Source organism: Protopterus annectens, chromosome 1.part1 (genome assembly GCF_019279795.1).
Source record: "Protopterus annectens isolate FY-2018-M chromosome 1.part1, PAN1.0, whole genome shotgun sequence".
In the NCBI taxonomy this organism is placed as follows: Eukaryota; Metazoa; Chordata; order Ceratodontiformes; family Protopteridae; genus Protopterus; species Protopterus annectens.
In genome coordinates, this window is record NC_056726.1 from 1,522,985,640 (window position 1) to 1,523,003,262 (window position 17,623).

Sequence of the window (17,623 nt, forward strand, 5' to 3'; positions counted from 1 at the left end):
TATGTACACATGTACTCGTGCTACTTACAGTTACATCACTGCAGTATGTATATGGGTAATCACTGTGTCGCTTTTAGATATATTAGTACAGTATGTACACATGTACTCACTCTGCCACTTACAGTTACATCACTGCAGTATGTAAATGGGTAATCACTATGTCACTTATACATATATTACTACAGTATGTACTCATGTACTCACTGTGCTACTTAAAGTTACATCACTGCAGTATGTACATGGGTAATCACTGTGTCACTTACAGATGTATTACTATAGTATGTACACATGTACTCACTGTGCTACTTACAGTTACATCACTGCAGTATGTACATGGGTAATCACTGTGTCACTTACAGATGTATTACTATAGTATGTACACATGTACTCACTGTGCTACTTACAGTTACATCACTGCAGTATGTACACAGGTAATCACTGTGTCACTTATAAATGAATTACTACAGTATGTACACATATACTCACTGTGCTACTTACAGATACATTACTGCAGTATGTACACAGGTAATCACTGTGTCACTTCTAGATGAATTAGTACAGTATGAACACATGTATTCACTGTGCTACTTACAATTACATCACTGCAGTTATGTACGCAGGTAATCACTGTGTCACTTATAGATGAATTAGTACATTATGTACACATGTACTCACTGTGCTACTTACAGATACATTACTGCAGTATTTACATAGGTAATCACTGTGTCACTTATAGATGAATTACTACATTATGTACACATGTATTCATTGTGCTACTTACAGTTACATCACTGCAGTATGTACATGGGTAATCACTGTGTCACTTTTAGATATATTACTACAGTATGTATACATGTACTCACTGCGCTACTTACAGATACATTACTGCAGTATGTACATGGGTAATCACTGTGTCACGTATAGATGAATTACTACAGTATGTACACATGTACTCACTGTGTTACTTACAGTTACATCACTGCAGTATGTACATGTGTATTCACTGTGTCACTTATAGATGAATTACTACAGCATGTACACATGTGCTCACTGTGTTACTTACCATTACATTACTGCAGTATGTACACAGGTAATCACTGTGTCACTTTTAGATGAATTACTACAGTATGTACACATACTCACTGCGCTACTTACAGATACATTACTGCAGTATGTACATGGGTAATCACTGTGTCACGTATAGATGAATTACTACAGTATGTGCACATGTACTCACTGTGTTACTTACAGTTACATCACTGCAGTATGTACATGTGTATTCACTGTGTCACTTATAGATGAATTACTACAGCATGTACACATGTACTCACTGTGTTACTTACCGTTACATTACTGCAGTATGTACACAGGTAATCACTGTGTCACTTTTAGATGAATTACTACAGTATGTACACATGTACTCACTGTGCTACTTACAGATACATTACTGCAGTATGCCCAGGATCATTAACATTTGGAAGTATGCAAAAATCACTATAGTATCCAAAGCAGTAAGTATTGGGGTAATTATTAAATTATTTTGAAGTCTTGTTAGGAGAAGTGAGATTAGATGAATCAGAGCATCTTTTGATTAAAGTTGCTGAAGTAAGAGATGTTACCATGAAAATTGAATTTCTAACTTTTGGTCATGATTTTTCCTTTTCATCCTCAATTAAGAAATCTATCTTTATAGGAAAAACTATGGTATGTCATTCATCACAACACTGTGATTCTTGCAAATCTAAAATTACTGGAAATGTTATCAGTACATGTATAAGTTTTGAAAGACCAAAATGTTATCACAGGCTGTGTCACAACAGAAAAGCAGTCTTGTATGTTTGCACAGGATATAGCACCTGGTAGAATATAGCACAACTAAAATGAAATAATCAGTTTCTATCACTTTGTTTGCAAGCTATGAAATGTGAATAGATCAAATTAAAAAAATAAGATGTTGGACATGATATAACAAATGGAAGAATATAAGAATGTTTTAAATAATTTGTCTGGCACCTTTGTCCTCATGACTCTCCATTCTAGTTATCCCCATTTGTATCACTTCATTCCTTCTACTCCACTGGCATTTGAAGGTGCTAGGGTAGAGAGCTGAGAACTGGAGACTGCAGGTACCATCCATTGAGGTTAATAAAGTTATTTAGTATGCATTCTTTATTGCCCTCACCACAATCCAGCGAAAGTAGAAGAGTTTTTCCTGCATGTCTCATAAAGTTCTTAACCTTTTACCTGGCACAGGTAAATAAGTAGGTGCACATCTGCTAATGCCATCCTTCATCCTGCAGGTTGTGATGATGCTGATGACCTTTAAGCTCATCAGCCACAGCCAGCCCCTGACCCTCTGGTTGTGGTGAGTCAGTGATTAGTGACTTCCTTGTGGAGAAGGGGAGTCAAATTGACATTCCTGTGTTCCAGGTGCCAAACTGTGTGCTGCCTATACCCCATCATACCCCCAGAGAGGTGTACTGCCACCCTGCTTTCCCAGGGGCACATTTTGTTTGTGGAGACACAGTTGTTCAATTTGTAGAAGATAGTGCATTACATCGAATTTCAATTGTTCAGTGTGTGCAGAATATGGAACCATCTGTATCCTGTTTATGATGTACTGTAAGTGAATGTGTGCGATTCACATGTAATGCTTGTAGCTAGCAACCTGTTTTGTAGGTATGTAGATATGTATGTCTGGTTGAGTCTGTCTTTTATTTAGTGTTTAGTGGGTCTTGCTTTTGGAGTTGCCATCTTGCTGATATGTCAGTGCCAGATTGGTAAAAATGGGGAAAGGATTTTTGTTTCCTTTTTCCCCGATGGTTGTGTGACCTTGGAGTTGGTATTTTAAACTAAGGTGAGGGTGTAGCGGGGTTCATGGGGGCTTGACTGACTGCAAAAGTATTATTTTATGTGCTTTATTTATTTATTTTTATTAGTTTTCAAACTATACTTAGGGTTAGATGAATTGTGTTCACAATACTGAAAATTAAATTAGTGAAATCTGAATCTTCAATGTACAGCTTTTTGCAGCATCCCACCCCTGTGTTTTACCCACACCCACATCACCATTAGTCCTTCCTGAGCTTGTATCTATCAAACCTGTGTCTCCCCCTCCTTGTATGTGCTCAGCCATCCCTGTTTGTGTTGGTTTGTTTTATTGTAGACCCAGCAGACTACACTCTCCTGCCTTTTTTCCTGTTTCCGTATACCTCTAACATTAGCCTTCTTCTCTCCATATGTGTATCATAAAGGTGTCCCCATACCCATAAAAATGTACTTGTCCTCCCCAGCCAGCTTTTCCATCATGCTTCTCCTTTGTGTATACCTCTGCATGCTGTATGCCTCCATTTTCTACTGTCCTAGATTCCCTTTAATGAATCAATAAGCGTCCCGCTGACTGGACACCTGACTGTAAGCATTTGCCATGTGAAGTAAGTACTGTGCAGTACTTGCTGAAACTTGTTCAAATGCAGCTGACTTACAGTATCTGCCATCTACAAGCCTTGTGAGATCTGTGTAAGCCTGAGTGTGGCTGGTGCTTTGTTCCGCAACTTACTGCTTTCAATGTTCCATATTACTTGGCTTTTATGTTTTTGGCCTTACTTTGATTTTGACATCAAAGCTAATCTATCTACTCGGCTGTGTACATTGTCATTGTATCAATATTCATGTCTATTTCAATCTGCGTTATACTGTTATGTGACAAAAGCCTTGCTCTAGCATGTGGCACATTTCTGCAAACCCTATCCTATCAGTCCTCACCTAGTGAAGTCTGTAAATGTTATAGTGCAGTTCTGTGCAAACCAGTCATTTCAAATACCATCTATGAAACATCGTTAGGTAGAATCATATGACAGCAGGTTAATAAAATGAAGAAACACGTCTGGCATGCTAAAAATCTGAAGGGAAAAATACTGAAATTGTGTTTGTTTTAACAGTAAAATTGTTCACTTTTGGAATGGAGCCGCATTGATTAATCATAAGAAAAGTATAATACGCTGGCTTTTGAGTAATAACAAGCCTGTTACCTGTAATGGATAGCTTTAGTGAGACTGATATGTGACTCGTTAGGGGAATAGTCATTGTTACAGCTGCCCAATCTGCTCTCTGAACTATGTGCTCATATATCTTGTCCTTTAGGACCTGTAATGGATAGCTTTAGTGAGACTGATGTGTGACTCGTTAGGGCATAGTCATTGTTACAGCTGCCCAATCTGCTCTCTGAACTATGTGCTCATATATCTTGTCCTTTAGGACCTGTAATGGATAGCTTTAGTGAGACTGATGTGTGACTCGTTAGGGGCACAGTCATTGTTACAGCTGCCCAATCTGCTCCCTGAACTATGTGCTCATATATCTTGTCCTTTAGGACCTGTAATGGATAGCTTTAGTGAGACTGATGTGTGACTCGTTAGGGCATAGTCATTGTTACAGCTGCCCAATCTGCTCTCTGAACTATGTGCTCATATATCTTGTCCTTTAGGACCTGTAATGGATAGCTTTAGTGAGACTGATGTGTGACTCGTTAGGGGCACAGTCATTGTTACAGCTGCCCAATCTGCTCTCTGAACTATGTGCTCATATATCTTGTCCTTTGGGACCTGTAATGGATAGCTTTAGTGAGACTGATGTGTGACTCATTAGGGGCACAGTCATTGTTACAGCTGCCCAATCTGCTGTTTGAACTATGTGCTTGTATATCTTGTCCTTTAAGACCTGTAATGGATAGCTTTAGTGAGACTGATGTGTGACTCGTTAGGGGCATAGTCATTGTTACAGCTGCCCAATCTGCTCTCTGAACTATGTGCTCATATATCTTGTCCGTTAGGACCTGTAATGGATAGCTTTAGTGAGACTGATGTGTGACTCATTAGGGGCACAGTCATTGTTACAGCTGCCCAATCTGCTCTCTGAACTATGTGCTCATATATCTTGTCCTTTCGGACCTGTAATGGATAGCTTTAGTGAGACTGATGTGTGACTCGTTAGGGGCACAGTCATTGTTACAGCTGCCCAATCTGCTCTCAGAACTATGTGCTCATATATCTTTTCCTTTAGGACCTGTAATGGATAGCTTTAGTGAGACTGATGTGCGACTCGTTAGGGGCACAGTCATTGTTACAGCTGCCCAATCTGCTCTCTGAACTATGTGCTCATATATCTTGTCCTTTAGGACCTGTAATGGATAGCTTTAGTGAGACTGATGTGTGACTCATTAGGGGCACAGTCATTGTTACAGCTGCCCAATCTGCTCTCTGAACTATGTGCTCATATATCTTGTCCTTTAGGACCTGTAATGGATAGCTTTAGTGAGACTGATGTGTGACTCGTTAGGGGCACAGTCATTGTTACAGCTGCCCAATCTGCTCTCTGAACTATGTGCTCATATATCTTGTCCTTTAGGACCAGTAATGGATAGCTTAAGTGAGACTGATGTGTGACTCATTAGGGGCACAGTCATTGTTACAGCTGCCCAATCTGCTCTCTGAACTATGTGCTCATATATCTTGTCCTTTAGGACCTGTAATGGATAGCTTTAGTGAGACTGATGTGTGAATTGTTAGGGGCACAGTCATTTTTACAGCTGCCCAATCTGCTCTCTGAACCATGTGCTCATATATCTTGTCCTTTAGGACCTGTAATGGATAGCTTTAGTGAGACTGATGTGTGACTCGTTAGGGGCACAGTCATTGTTACAGCTGCCCAACTGCTCTCTGAACTATGTGCTCATATATCTTGTCCTTTAGGACCTGTAATGGATAGCTTTAGTGAGACTGATGTGTGACTCGTTAGGGGCAGTCATTCGTTACAGCTGCCCAATCTGCTCTCTGAACTATGTGCTCATATATCTTGTCCTTTAGGACCTGTAATGGATAGCTTTAGTGAGACTGATGTGTGACTCGTTAGGGGCACAGTCATTGTTACAGCTGCCCAATCTGCTCTCTGAACTATGTGCTCATATATCTTGTCCTTTAGGACCTGTAATGGATAGCTTTAGTGAGACTGATGTGTGACTCGTTAGGGCACAGTCATTGTTACAGCTGCCCAATCTGCTCTCTGAACTATGTGCTCATATATCTTGTCCTTTAGGAAATACCATTTTGTTACATGCACCTAGTATTCACTTAGAGCTTCATGTCTGTAAAGATATACAACATTAATTCATCACAAAATAAAGTAGCAAAGATAGGACACATAGTATATGAGGGGCAAAATGAAAAAATGTTGTAGTAACCTGCTGTATAACTTATTGTGAAAGGAGCCAAGCACAGTCAGTTCATTATTTTCTGCTGGGATTCTTGACAAATGAATAAACAACGTACCTTTCTCACATATCAGTGATGAGTTTAAGATGCCTGATGCATTTTGTGTATGTAGTTAAGGGTGACCAATAACGACCGTTCTTTTAACAGTGGCATAGAATGATATGGTGTTTTAAACACTATCACTCCTAGCAGGCTGAACAGGAGGGTTGCAGAAATGAATGTTTAGTAATGAAACTTCCGTTTTGTTACTTCACTCTCATCACACAGACAGTTTCAAAGGACAATGGACATGTTTATAGGGGGAAACATTTCCAGAGTCATGCGCTTCAAGACGGTAACTTACTGGTAGCGTGAAAGATTGTGAAAGCACTTTAGTGAACTGATTTCATAAGTCTTGTCTGCTCTTGTTTTGTATCAAGTTCATAGGTTCATAGGTTCATAGGTTCATACTAGGCTATCTGCCCTAGGGCATTTATAAGCCTAGCCCAGAGTTTTGTGACTTTCACCACCCCTTTAGTTTGAAGGATACTATGCCCATTATTTAGCTGTGCCTCTGTCAAGCAGTGAAACAGATGTGATCCCTGGGGTATACCTGCGATCTCCCATCCATTGGTCAAGATTTCTCTTGAACAAAGCCAGCGAGGTGCTCTGCCTCACATGTACCAGGATTTTGTTCCACAGCATAGGGAGTCTCTGGGTGATGAATCTGTCCCTCCAGCACGTCCTATTTATGACTGTGTCAAGGTACAAGTCTCGTGCTCTTGTAGATCGGATGGATTTAGATTTTTTGAGGTGAAGCATGTTCATTAATTCCGGGTTGGACATGGCCTTGTATGTCAGGCACAGGTCACCTCTGAGCAGGCGGTAAGCGACTGAGTAAAGCTGGAGCTCCTTCAGTCGGGCAGCATAGGACATATTTTTGAGACCCTTTATCCTTTTGGTGAGGAACTTTTGGGGCCATTCCAATTGCTGCAGGTGTCGGGTCAGATACATTCCAAATGGGGCGTTGTACTCAATCATCGGTCTGATGAGTGATGAGTACAGGGGAATGATGACCTCCCTTGACCTAGATGTGAATCCCTTCATGATCAGGTGGGCAATGTAGAAGGTCTTCCTAACTACTTTGGCAACGTGGGTGTCAAATGAAAGGTTACTGTCAACCTGGGTCCCCAGATCCCTGATAACCTCTTCTGTGCTTAGTGGATTGCCACCTATATGGTAGCTGGGGGTAACCTTGTTTTTCCTGAAGGGTATGCCTATGCATTTTTTAGCATTTAACTTTAGGCCATGGCTTTGGCACCAGTTATCCATTTCTATGAGATCTTTCTGAAGGATATCTGTGTCTGATGTGTTTTCAACTATGGTGCCCAGTTTGCAGTCATCTGCAAACTTTGTCAGCCATAATCCTCCTGTGCTTGCCTGTACTTCTGAAAAGTAGATGCCGAACAAGAGTGGGCCCAGGACCGAGCCCTGTGGGACACCGCTTGTGACAGGCTTGGAATCAGACATGGCGCCAGCAACTCTGACCCTGTGGGTTCTGTCACTTAGCCAGTTTGCAACCCATCTTGTGATGTATGGGTTTACATTTAAGCTGGTGAGTTTTTCTGTGATGCCCGAGTGGGGTATTGTGTTGAATGCCTTTGCCAGGTCAAGGTAGGCTGTGTGGACTGCCTTGCCCTCATCAATGGCCTTGGTGACTGTTTCGAAAAAGTCAACCAAGTTTATGAGGCATGATTTGCCCTTGACAAAGCCAAATTAGGTTTGATCCAATGTCTGCAGGTCCCCTATGTCTTTATTTATGAGTTCCGTTATGATCCTCTCCATAGCTTTGCAGACCAGGCTTGTCAAGCTGATGGGACGGTAGTTTCCAGGGTCGGTGGAGGCACCGCCTTTATGTAGTGGGACCACAGTTGCCGTACGCCACTCCTTGGGTACGTATCCTGAGGTGAGGCTAAGATTAAACAGCTGCCCTAATTGCGGGTTTAATTCCTCAATGAGTTCATTGGAGCACACAACCGGGGACACCATCTGGTCCCATGGATGCTGTGTTTTTCGCCTTGGAGAGAGCTGTTCTCACCTGAGCATTTGAGATGTTTGGGAGGCTACAATCCTCTGGTATAGATATTTCTCCTTTTGGGGGGGAAGGGGGGGAGAAATTTGCACTGCACCTGTCAGCCAGTATGTTGGCAATGTCTGTAGGTTCAGTGATCTTTACATCATTTTGAACTAGTTCTGAGCATATCTGGGAGTTTCCTCCCAGGTTTCTAACATAACTAAAAAAGGCCTTGTGATTGTCTTTTGAGTCCTTGGCGATTTTTCTTTCAAAATTTGCCTTGAATGATTTTATGAGAGCTCTTAGTTTTTTACTTATAATGATCAAGGGTGTCTTCCCTTTTAGGGATTTTGCTCTATCTTGTAGTAGCTTTCTCCTTTTGTTGTAGAGCTTGTTTATGGCTGGGGTCCACCAGACTGGATGCTTGCCTTTGGTACAAAGAGTCTTTGTTTTGTTTGGGATTGCCTGATCCATGCAGTCCTGGAGGTGCTGGTAGAAGGCATTTGTATGTGATTCAGCGGCTTTAGTGATGGTTTCTGCTGGTTCGGGGGCCTTGAAAGAGACCACACCAGTCCTAACAAGTGTGAAGTCGGCTTTAGAGAAGTTCTTCACTGTGGTCTTTTTTATCTGGGGTGGGGGCGGGATGTGGACTTCCAGTGAGATTAGTTTATGATCTGACCTCACCAATGAGGGGTATACCTCCGGTGTTGAACATTGTGACCCCATGTTTGTGATGATGAGATCTAGTATGTTTTCGCCTCTTGTGGGCATGGTGACTAGTTGTCCCATGGCATTTGAGTTTATGAACTCTAGGAACCTTTGGGCTAGAGTGTTGGGGCTTGAGTAGTGATCCCAGTCTATATTCGGATAGTTGAAATCACCTAGTATGATGGTGTTTGGGGTTACATTTATCCCCTCCAGAGTTTTCAGGAAAGCTGTGTGAGGTTCCTGAGTTTGAGAGGGTGGCCTGTAACATGCTACAAATTGCAGAGCAGTCTTGCCTACGGTTAATTGCACCTGGATGGTCTCTGATGCATCGTGCGTTGCCACCAACCTGGAGGTGAGGGTGTCCTTGATGAATATGGACACCCCTCCTCCTTTCTTGGTGTTGTCCGGATTTTGGGGCCGGAACGCATGATATGAGGTAAAACCTGATAGTGCCGGGGTGCTCTCAGGAGCCTTGAACCAGGTTTCAGTCACAGCACAGACATCGATGTTCTCCATACTGAGAAGTGCTTCGAGTGCGTGCATCTTGAGGTTGAGACTTCTGGCATTGAGCAGCATTACCCTTAGTTTTTTTCCTTTGTTTTGTTCTAGGGTGGTCGGTTTAGAATTTGAGCCTTGTCTAAAAAAGGCACTATGGGGGTGGCAAGAGCCTTTGCCAATATCCGGAAGCCCAGGGGTGACAGGTGCAAGCCATCCCTTGCGAAGCAGCGTGGCTTGTCCAGCATGTCATCCCAGGCAGACAGACATCGGTTCTCCTTTGAATGACACCAGAGATTAAGCCAATTATTAAAGCTGATCATCTTGTCTCTGTATTGTGGCATCATTCTTGGTGAAGGTAGGATACTGCTCAAGGTCAGGGTCATACCTGCCTGGGCTACATAATCAGAGAGCTCCTCTATGTCTCTTTTCATGTAGTCCAGGGAGGTGCGTCTCAGGTCGTTCACACCAGCATGGACAATGACTGAGTCATACTTGTACCTGTTGTCGAGTGACCTGAGTGCTTGCGTTATGTGGCGGATTCTAGCACCCGACAGGCAGCTTACTGTGACCTTCTCGTTGCTCAATATGGTGAGTGGGACGTCAGTGTGTCTGACTATGGAGTCACCTATGACAAGAGTGTCTGGCATTGTGTTTGGCCTTAAGGGCTGTGACTGTTTGGCACACTGACTTTGTGGTCTATGTGTTGCATGTGTCTTGGTCTGTGGTGGCAGTTGTTTGGGTGTTTGCTTTGGTGGCCTCTGCTGTTTTGGTAGATTTTTGGTCAGAGCTTCCAAGTATGTCTTTATGTGTTTATGTGTATGATATGAAGTTGTGATAGTGCTATGTGAGACTGGGTTTGTGGTGTGTGTGGTTACCTTCTCCTCCTGTCTGGTCTTGCCATTCCTATGTTGAGAGAGCTCAGCCTCCAGTTTGGCTATATAGTTGCATCTCTCGCATGTGTTTGTGTTTTGTGGGAGAAGGAGAGGGTTGTCTGTGTACATGAGGCAATTGTAACATTGCCTCAATATTCCCAGATTCATCAGCTGAGCAGGAGAGGACACTAGCAACTGACCCCGCGACATGCTAGAAGGAAAAGTTAAAAACTTTGTGTAGATGGGTTTGAAAAGACTTCGAGGGATGTGGATGATCGAAAAGGGGTATTAGGCTGGTAGGGTGCTATGTATAATAAAAAGTGCTATATCAGAGTAAAGAGTACTTTGGGAGCAAGTGCTAGGCTATCCGGATAGAGAATAGTCACTTAGGAATCAAGTATATCTAAACTTATTAGGTATAGAATAGGGTGGTTAGATTAGCAGTACAGCTTAGGAAGAGCTGTTCTAAGGGAAAAAATGAAGAGTGGACTTTAGGTAGCCCGAATAGTTTAACCTTGATTAACCGCCACTGCTCTTGTGTGCTCCTGTGGCAACTCCGCGCTAAATTGCGCTAAAGCGTGCTAAAGCGTGCTTTATAGCAGGGAGCTAGAAAAGGCAGGAAATGACCCAAAATGGCCAATGAACTACAAGTTACTGACTTAAACCCCTCCTCTGAGGACAAACAGGCAGCTCAGTACTCCCCACTCTCACTGGTGAGTAAAGAAACTTCCCCCTGACCAAACAAGGAAAATGGAGAAGTAGAAAAGTAGTAGTTTAACGCTGTATTACTGCCAGATGGAATTTATGGCCATATGCAAGGACTGCAGGCTCTCTTTAAGTCATGAGATAAGCATAAATTCCATCTGCACAAAAGTCAGAATTCAGTAAGGACATTAGGAGAGGGCTAGAACATTCTCCCACAGACACAATATCCTGTAACTCCAAGACAAGAATTAACATGGGTTCTGCAGCGGGGCAAATGCACCGTTCTCCCACCCCAAAATTACATGCAAATGGGAGTACATGGTGCATTCGCCTTTTATCTTGATACATTGTCTCACTGATATTATGACCATCTCTGACTTCCTGTGTGGGCAGCTTTTCTGAGGACACTCAGCCTGAATCCAATTAAATATCTTCCTCTTTCTATGTATGTGTGTGTGTGTGTGTGTGTGTGTGTGTGTGTGTGTGTATATATATATATATATATATATATATATATATATTTATATATATATTTATATATATATGTTTGTGTCTTTCGGCTTTTCCCGGTCAGGGGTCGCCACAGCAGAATGCCGGTCCGCTAATGATTGGCAGTTGATTTTTACGTACCGGCTTGCCAGGCCTGACGCACAACCTTCAACCAAGGTACGCCCATTCACGCATGTCTCCACACAGAAGACGCTCTAGCGGACAGCGTCTTATTGTGAGGCGACAACACTACCGCAGCACCACCATATATATATATATATATATATATATATATATATATATACATATATGAGTATAGGACACATGGGGGAATACTCACTACCTTGAACCTGCAAATATTCAACAAAAGTGCTCAAAACTCAATTAATCTAAAAAAATACATTTTTTCCAAGGGGGAAACGCCCCTGCACCTTTCACTCCACCCTAATTATATATAACAACTCCAATATTGTACTGCAGTGATGAAAAGTTAAATTTCCCACTCCCCTGTTACATGATTTTGCTAAGAGAAAAAGGCAACAATATGTGATCAGCTGATTTCTGATCCGTAGTTCAGCTGTTTTTAACAATATTTGATCAGCTGATTTCTGATCCGTAGTCCCAGCAGTTTTTAACAATATGTGATCAGCTGATTTCTGATCCGTAGTCCCAGCTGTTTTTAACAATATGTGATCAGCTGATTTCTGATCCGTAGTCCCACCTGTTTTTAACAATATGTGATCAGCTGATTTCTGATCCGTAGTCCCAGCTGTGTTTCTTTACAATGATATTACATCTTGATTACCTAGATGGCACTTATTAAATATATACCTATATCTATTTATATCTGTATCTATCTATATATACCTATATCTGTATATATATATATATATATATATATATATATATATATATATATATATATATTTATATATATGTTTCCACATATGTGTCATAGTTGGCCAAGGTAGAATGCAGACAATGCAAGGCATGTTCCTGTCTGTGACACATATTCCTAGACATACATAATGCCACTTTTCATATAGGCCAGTCTCAGGTCATTTACCCCCACATAGACTATGATATCATCACGTCTGTATCTGTGGTGCAGTGACTTGAGTACATGCATAATACTGCAGATCCTGGCTTCAGATAGACAGCTGACCATTATCTTCTTCTTGTCAAGCCTGGTGACAGGAATGTTTGTGTGTCGTACAATAGAGTCCCCTATGAGAAGACCAAGTGTTTACTTGCTTTGTGGGCTTTTCTCTTGGGTGATCCTTGGCTGTAGGCTTATGTGTGGTGTTAGGTGTTGCTTTTGGTGTGTGCTTTAGTAATGTCTGAGGGTAGGTGTTGCAGTTTGATGGCTTAGGAAGTCTTTGACGTATGGAGAGGTTTCTTTTAAGTGCCTCAGCAAAAGAAGGTCTATGTGTGTGGTGAACAGTGTGTGTGAAGGATGTATTGTGTGTGTTTTTGAGAACCTTGTTTGTAAATGAGATTTTTGCCTCCAAAAAGTTATGTATGTAGATCTCTTGCAGACTGTGTTAGTTTCTTTAAGCATTAAAATGTTGACCAAGTACATGAGATAATTGATACATTGTCTCAAGATACAATGGCCACAGCCACATTAGGAAATTGCAGATCCATCTTGTTAGGACCTGTACTAGGGTTGAGCTATTGTGGTTTAGGGTTTTAATTTTACTGGGGTCACCTGAGTGGTGTCTAAGGCGAAGGCTAAATGTTACTGCTGTGACCTTTTGGTGTATGACACTATCTAGCTGTGCTAAGCTTAGCCCAATGTAGAGTCTTTCTGTGTTATGGATTAAAGTCTTAAGTAGTAGCTTTTATAGCATTGCTGCTATACAGGATATTACTAACCACCACTGAGTGAAGAACGGCTGCACAAAAATGTGCCTAATCTACAGCAGACAGAAAAAACTCACCGGCAAATAAACAAGTACAATTTAAGCTCCCTGGAATGCCTCTTATCTCAGAGAGACCAGTTAAACACCTTCCACCACAAGATGAAATTGGAAATGCATAATAATCATAGCTTAATAGGAGGTTACTAGGCTAGCAGCCCTAGAGCTTTTACAAACCTTGCCGTTTTAATCTGAAGTATCCCCATTTGTTCTTTTTTTGGTAGTTCACACAACAAATTTATGAACAGAACAGGTCTGTGATCAACACTGGCTACACTTTCCATAAGAGAAGAGTGCCACCCCAAGGGCAAATTTGCAGTCTCCCATCCAAATATCTATGTTGCATTTGAATAGGGTCAGTAGGGAGTTCTGTTTTATGTGATTGGGAATCTATTCCAGAGAAGCATCAATTTCTGGGAGACATACCTGTCTCTCCAGCATGATCTGTTAATGTCACAGGCTAGGTTGAAATCCCTAGAACAAATGACTCTTGAGCCATTTGACTTGCGGATGTGCAGCCTTTCCATTAGTTCAGGGTTTGAGATTGCCCTGTAGGCCAAGCACAACTCACCTCTCATCAGCTTATAAGATACAGAGAAAAGTGACAGGGCTTTTGTCCTGTCCACGTAGTTCATGGTTTGGATTCCCTGTATATTTTAGTGAGAAACCTCTGTCCAGCTGCTGCAGGTGTCTGGTGAAGTACACACAAAAGGGTGCATTATACTCTGTTGGTGGTCTGTTGAGCTCTATTAGTGGTCTGATGAGGAATGTAAAAGGAAAAGTAGCTGTCAAGTGCAGATTGACACCGAGGGCCATAGAATGCCCTCAGGCTGATGAAACAATCTCACTTTAAGCTTCCCTGTGTAATTTCCAACTTGGACTGAACAGGCTACTTCACTATTGCCACTAGAATAGCGGTCCCAGCCTTCTTAATGTATAACCATACTTTGTTTGACCAAAGATGAAAAGGTAGTAATAATGTACCTTAGTCAGTGTAAACGTAACAATGGTCAGTGGATATGAGGAAAGTGCTGTAAGGTTCTGTGCTAAGGAAGAGAATGGAAACTCTCAAATTTACACATTTAGCGTGTATGGAAATGGAAATGTCAGATAATGAGAGATAATGTGAGATAATGTGAGATAATGTGAGATAATGTGAGATAATGAGAGATAATGTGAGATAATCTGAGATAATGTGAGGTGATGTGAGATAATGTGAGATAATGTGAGATAATGAGAGATAATGAAAGATAATGTGAGATAATGAGAGATAATGTGAGATAATGTGAGATAATGTGAGATGATGAGAGATAATGTAAGATAATGTGAGATAATGTGAGATGAGAGATAATGTGAGATAATGTGAGATAATGTGAGATAATGAGAGATAATGAGAGATAATGTGAGATAATGAGAGATAATGTGAGATAATCTGAGATAATGTGAGATGATGAGAGATAATGTGAGATAATGTGAGATAATGAGAGATAATGTGAGATAATGTGAGATAATGTGAGATAATGAGAGATAATGAGAGATAATGTGAGATAATGAGAGATAATGTGAGATAATGAGAGATAATGTGAGATAATCTGAGATAATGTGAGATGATGAGAGATAATGTGAGATAATGTGAGATAATGAGAGATAATGTGACATAATATGAGATAATGAGAGATAATGTGAGATAATGAGAGATAATGAGAGATAATGTGAGATAATGAGAGATAATGAGAGATAACACACAAAGCTATGTCAAACCCAGAGCTTTTTTTTAGACATGCTCCACTCAAAAAATCCCAATCCCTAGGGACCTAAACCTCATCACCACAATAAACAGAACATGCTGGAGGGATAGATTCCTGTCCCAGAGACTTCCCATACTCTGGAACAAACTACCTATCTATATCAAACAAAGCTCCTCATTAGCACTCTTCAAGAAAAATCTTGATGATTGGATGGGAGATAGGAAATTCACCCCGAGAATCACTTCTGTGGCTCTGCTCAACAGTGGCACAGGAAAATAATTTTCTTGGGTGGCGAAAGCCAGGGTACCTTTGGCATATAGGCCCTAGGGCCAATAGCCTAGTACCTACCTATGAACCTATGAACCTATAATGTGAGATCATGAGAGATAATGAGAGATAATGTGAGATAATGTGAGATAATCTGCCAGTTTTATTGTACTTGTCATTGTGAGATGATGGGAAGGTCAGGTAGACAGTATACAAAAGAGCTATTTGGCATTTGGTATTCGATACTGCAGAGTGTAGAATGTGAGTTTGTGTGTGTGTGTGTGTGTGTGTGTGTGTGTGTGTGTGTGTGTGTGTGTGTGTGTGTGTGTGTGTGTGTGTGTGCGCATGCGCGTGTGAGTGTGAGTGTGCGTGTGCGTGTATAGAGAGACAGGAAGAGAGAGTGAAAGAGAGAGGGACATAAAATATCAGAGATGAAGGTAGCTTTGTGCTGAGCTTGAAAGATTGTAATAACTATACTGCTGCTGACAGTGAGTACAAATAGCCAAAATGTATGTCATAAATGCCATGGTGTACCTATTTTCTTTTTTAACTAATAATACTTTTATTAACACAATTGCTCAGAAAAAAATATTTAACATATACAGTTATAGCAGATTGAGAAAAATACCCCAGGGAATAATCCACCAAGTCATATCTGGTTTAGCACTCTGCCTCACTGAACATTCTTCTTTGGTGTCCTCCTTCTTCTGCATGCAGGGAAAACCATGTACCTTGTTTTGCTTGACCACTTGTGGCCTGACTCTGATAACAGGTATTGCCAACAAAATTTTTTCAAGAAAATTTGATGTGCTGAGAAAAACCTGATGAGCCAGAACAGCCTGTTTGTATCATGTCATCTGCTGTTTAAGCCTGTATCCATATGTACTATGTGTGACCTGCCACAGCAGCCTGCCTGTGTTACGTGTCACCTACCACAGGAGCCTATTCGTGTCAAGTGTTATCTGCTACAACAGTTAGTCTGTGTCACGTCACCTGCCATAATAGCCTGCATGAATGATCTAGTGTTACAGTGAGCACTCACATATTTTAGCTTTCTGTATCTTTTTCTTTTATTACTATGCAATAAAATGTAACACATTCAGTCATGCACCAAAAAAGCAGACATTTGTCTTGTATACATAAACATTTAGTAAACTAGCATAAATATTATGTTATTGTTTCATGCATTATTCTTATGTGAAGAAAAGATACATGTTGGAGCATGTAAACCTGCTGTGTATGTAATCAGTGTCTCATTGCATATGTATGTTTTTAGAACTTGTATTTGTTCTCAATGTTATTTATTTATTTATTTATTTATTTATTTATTTAGCATTTGTTGACCAGGAAAGTCCGACTAGGTTCCACAGAGCCTGTTTTCAGTGGAGGCCCGGGGAGAAATGCTCCAGATGCATGTCTTTGGAATGTGGGAGGAAACCGGAGTACCCGGAGGAAACCCACGCGAACACAGGGAGAACATGCAAACTCCACACAGAAGGCACCCCAGCCGAGAATCGAACCGGAGAACCTCTTGCTGTGAGGTGACAACATTAACCGCTGCACCACTGTGCCGCCGTTATACATTTTTTACTGCAATTGTTTAAAACTGGAAAGTCTCTATGTATCTATAAATGTGTACTTGCAAATCCTGTGCAATTGTTAAACTAATGTTATACTGTGTTATAATGCCACTGTTTATCTGATGATGGAGCTTTTTTCCCCAGACCCACTGCTAAGAAGGGATTTTTGCAAAACCCAGTTGCACTATCCTAGTAAATAAAAATATAACAGAAAAAAAATAAATTGAGTAAATGGATGTTTTTTGTGCTTACATCTAATATAACTGTTTAATTGGAGCCATCAAGGATTGATTAACTAAAATGTTCTTTACCTACACAGGGAGACAGTGGAAGGCCTGGACTAAATGGACATAAAGGGGAAAAGGTAAGTCCTCTGTTTAAAAACTATGCTTCTGGTTATGACAAGAGATTCAGTAATAGGCTAGCACTGATGTATGCATGTACCCTGCATGCTGCCGGGCACCATGTATCACATGTGTTACATATTCTGATGTGCTACGTTTGGGTTTCAT

General features: G+C 41.0%; 1 protein-coding gene across 5 annotated transcripts in view; it reads left to right on the forward strand.

The window, feature by feature from the left end:
- COL16A1 (collagen type XVI alpha 1 chain) overlaps positions 1-17,623 on the forward strand; it is a 3,146,845-nt gene that overhangs the window by 1,481,173 nt on the left and 1,648,049 nt on the right. For all 5 annotated transcript variants that reach the window (XM_044082765.1, XM_044082783.1, XM_044082773.1 and 2 more), the window contains exon 16: positions 17,431-17,475. In XM_044082765.1, the coding sequence (XP_043938700.1) occupies positions 17,431-17,475 (45 nt within the window). The remainder of the gene's footprint in view (positions 1-17,430; positions 17,476-17,623) is intronic.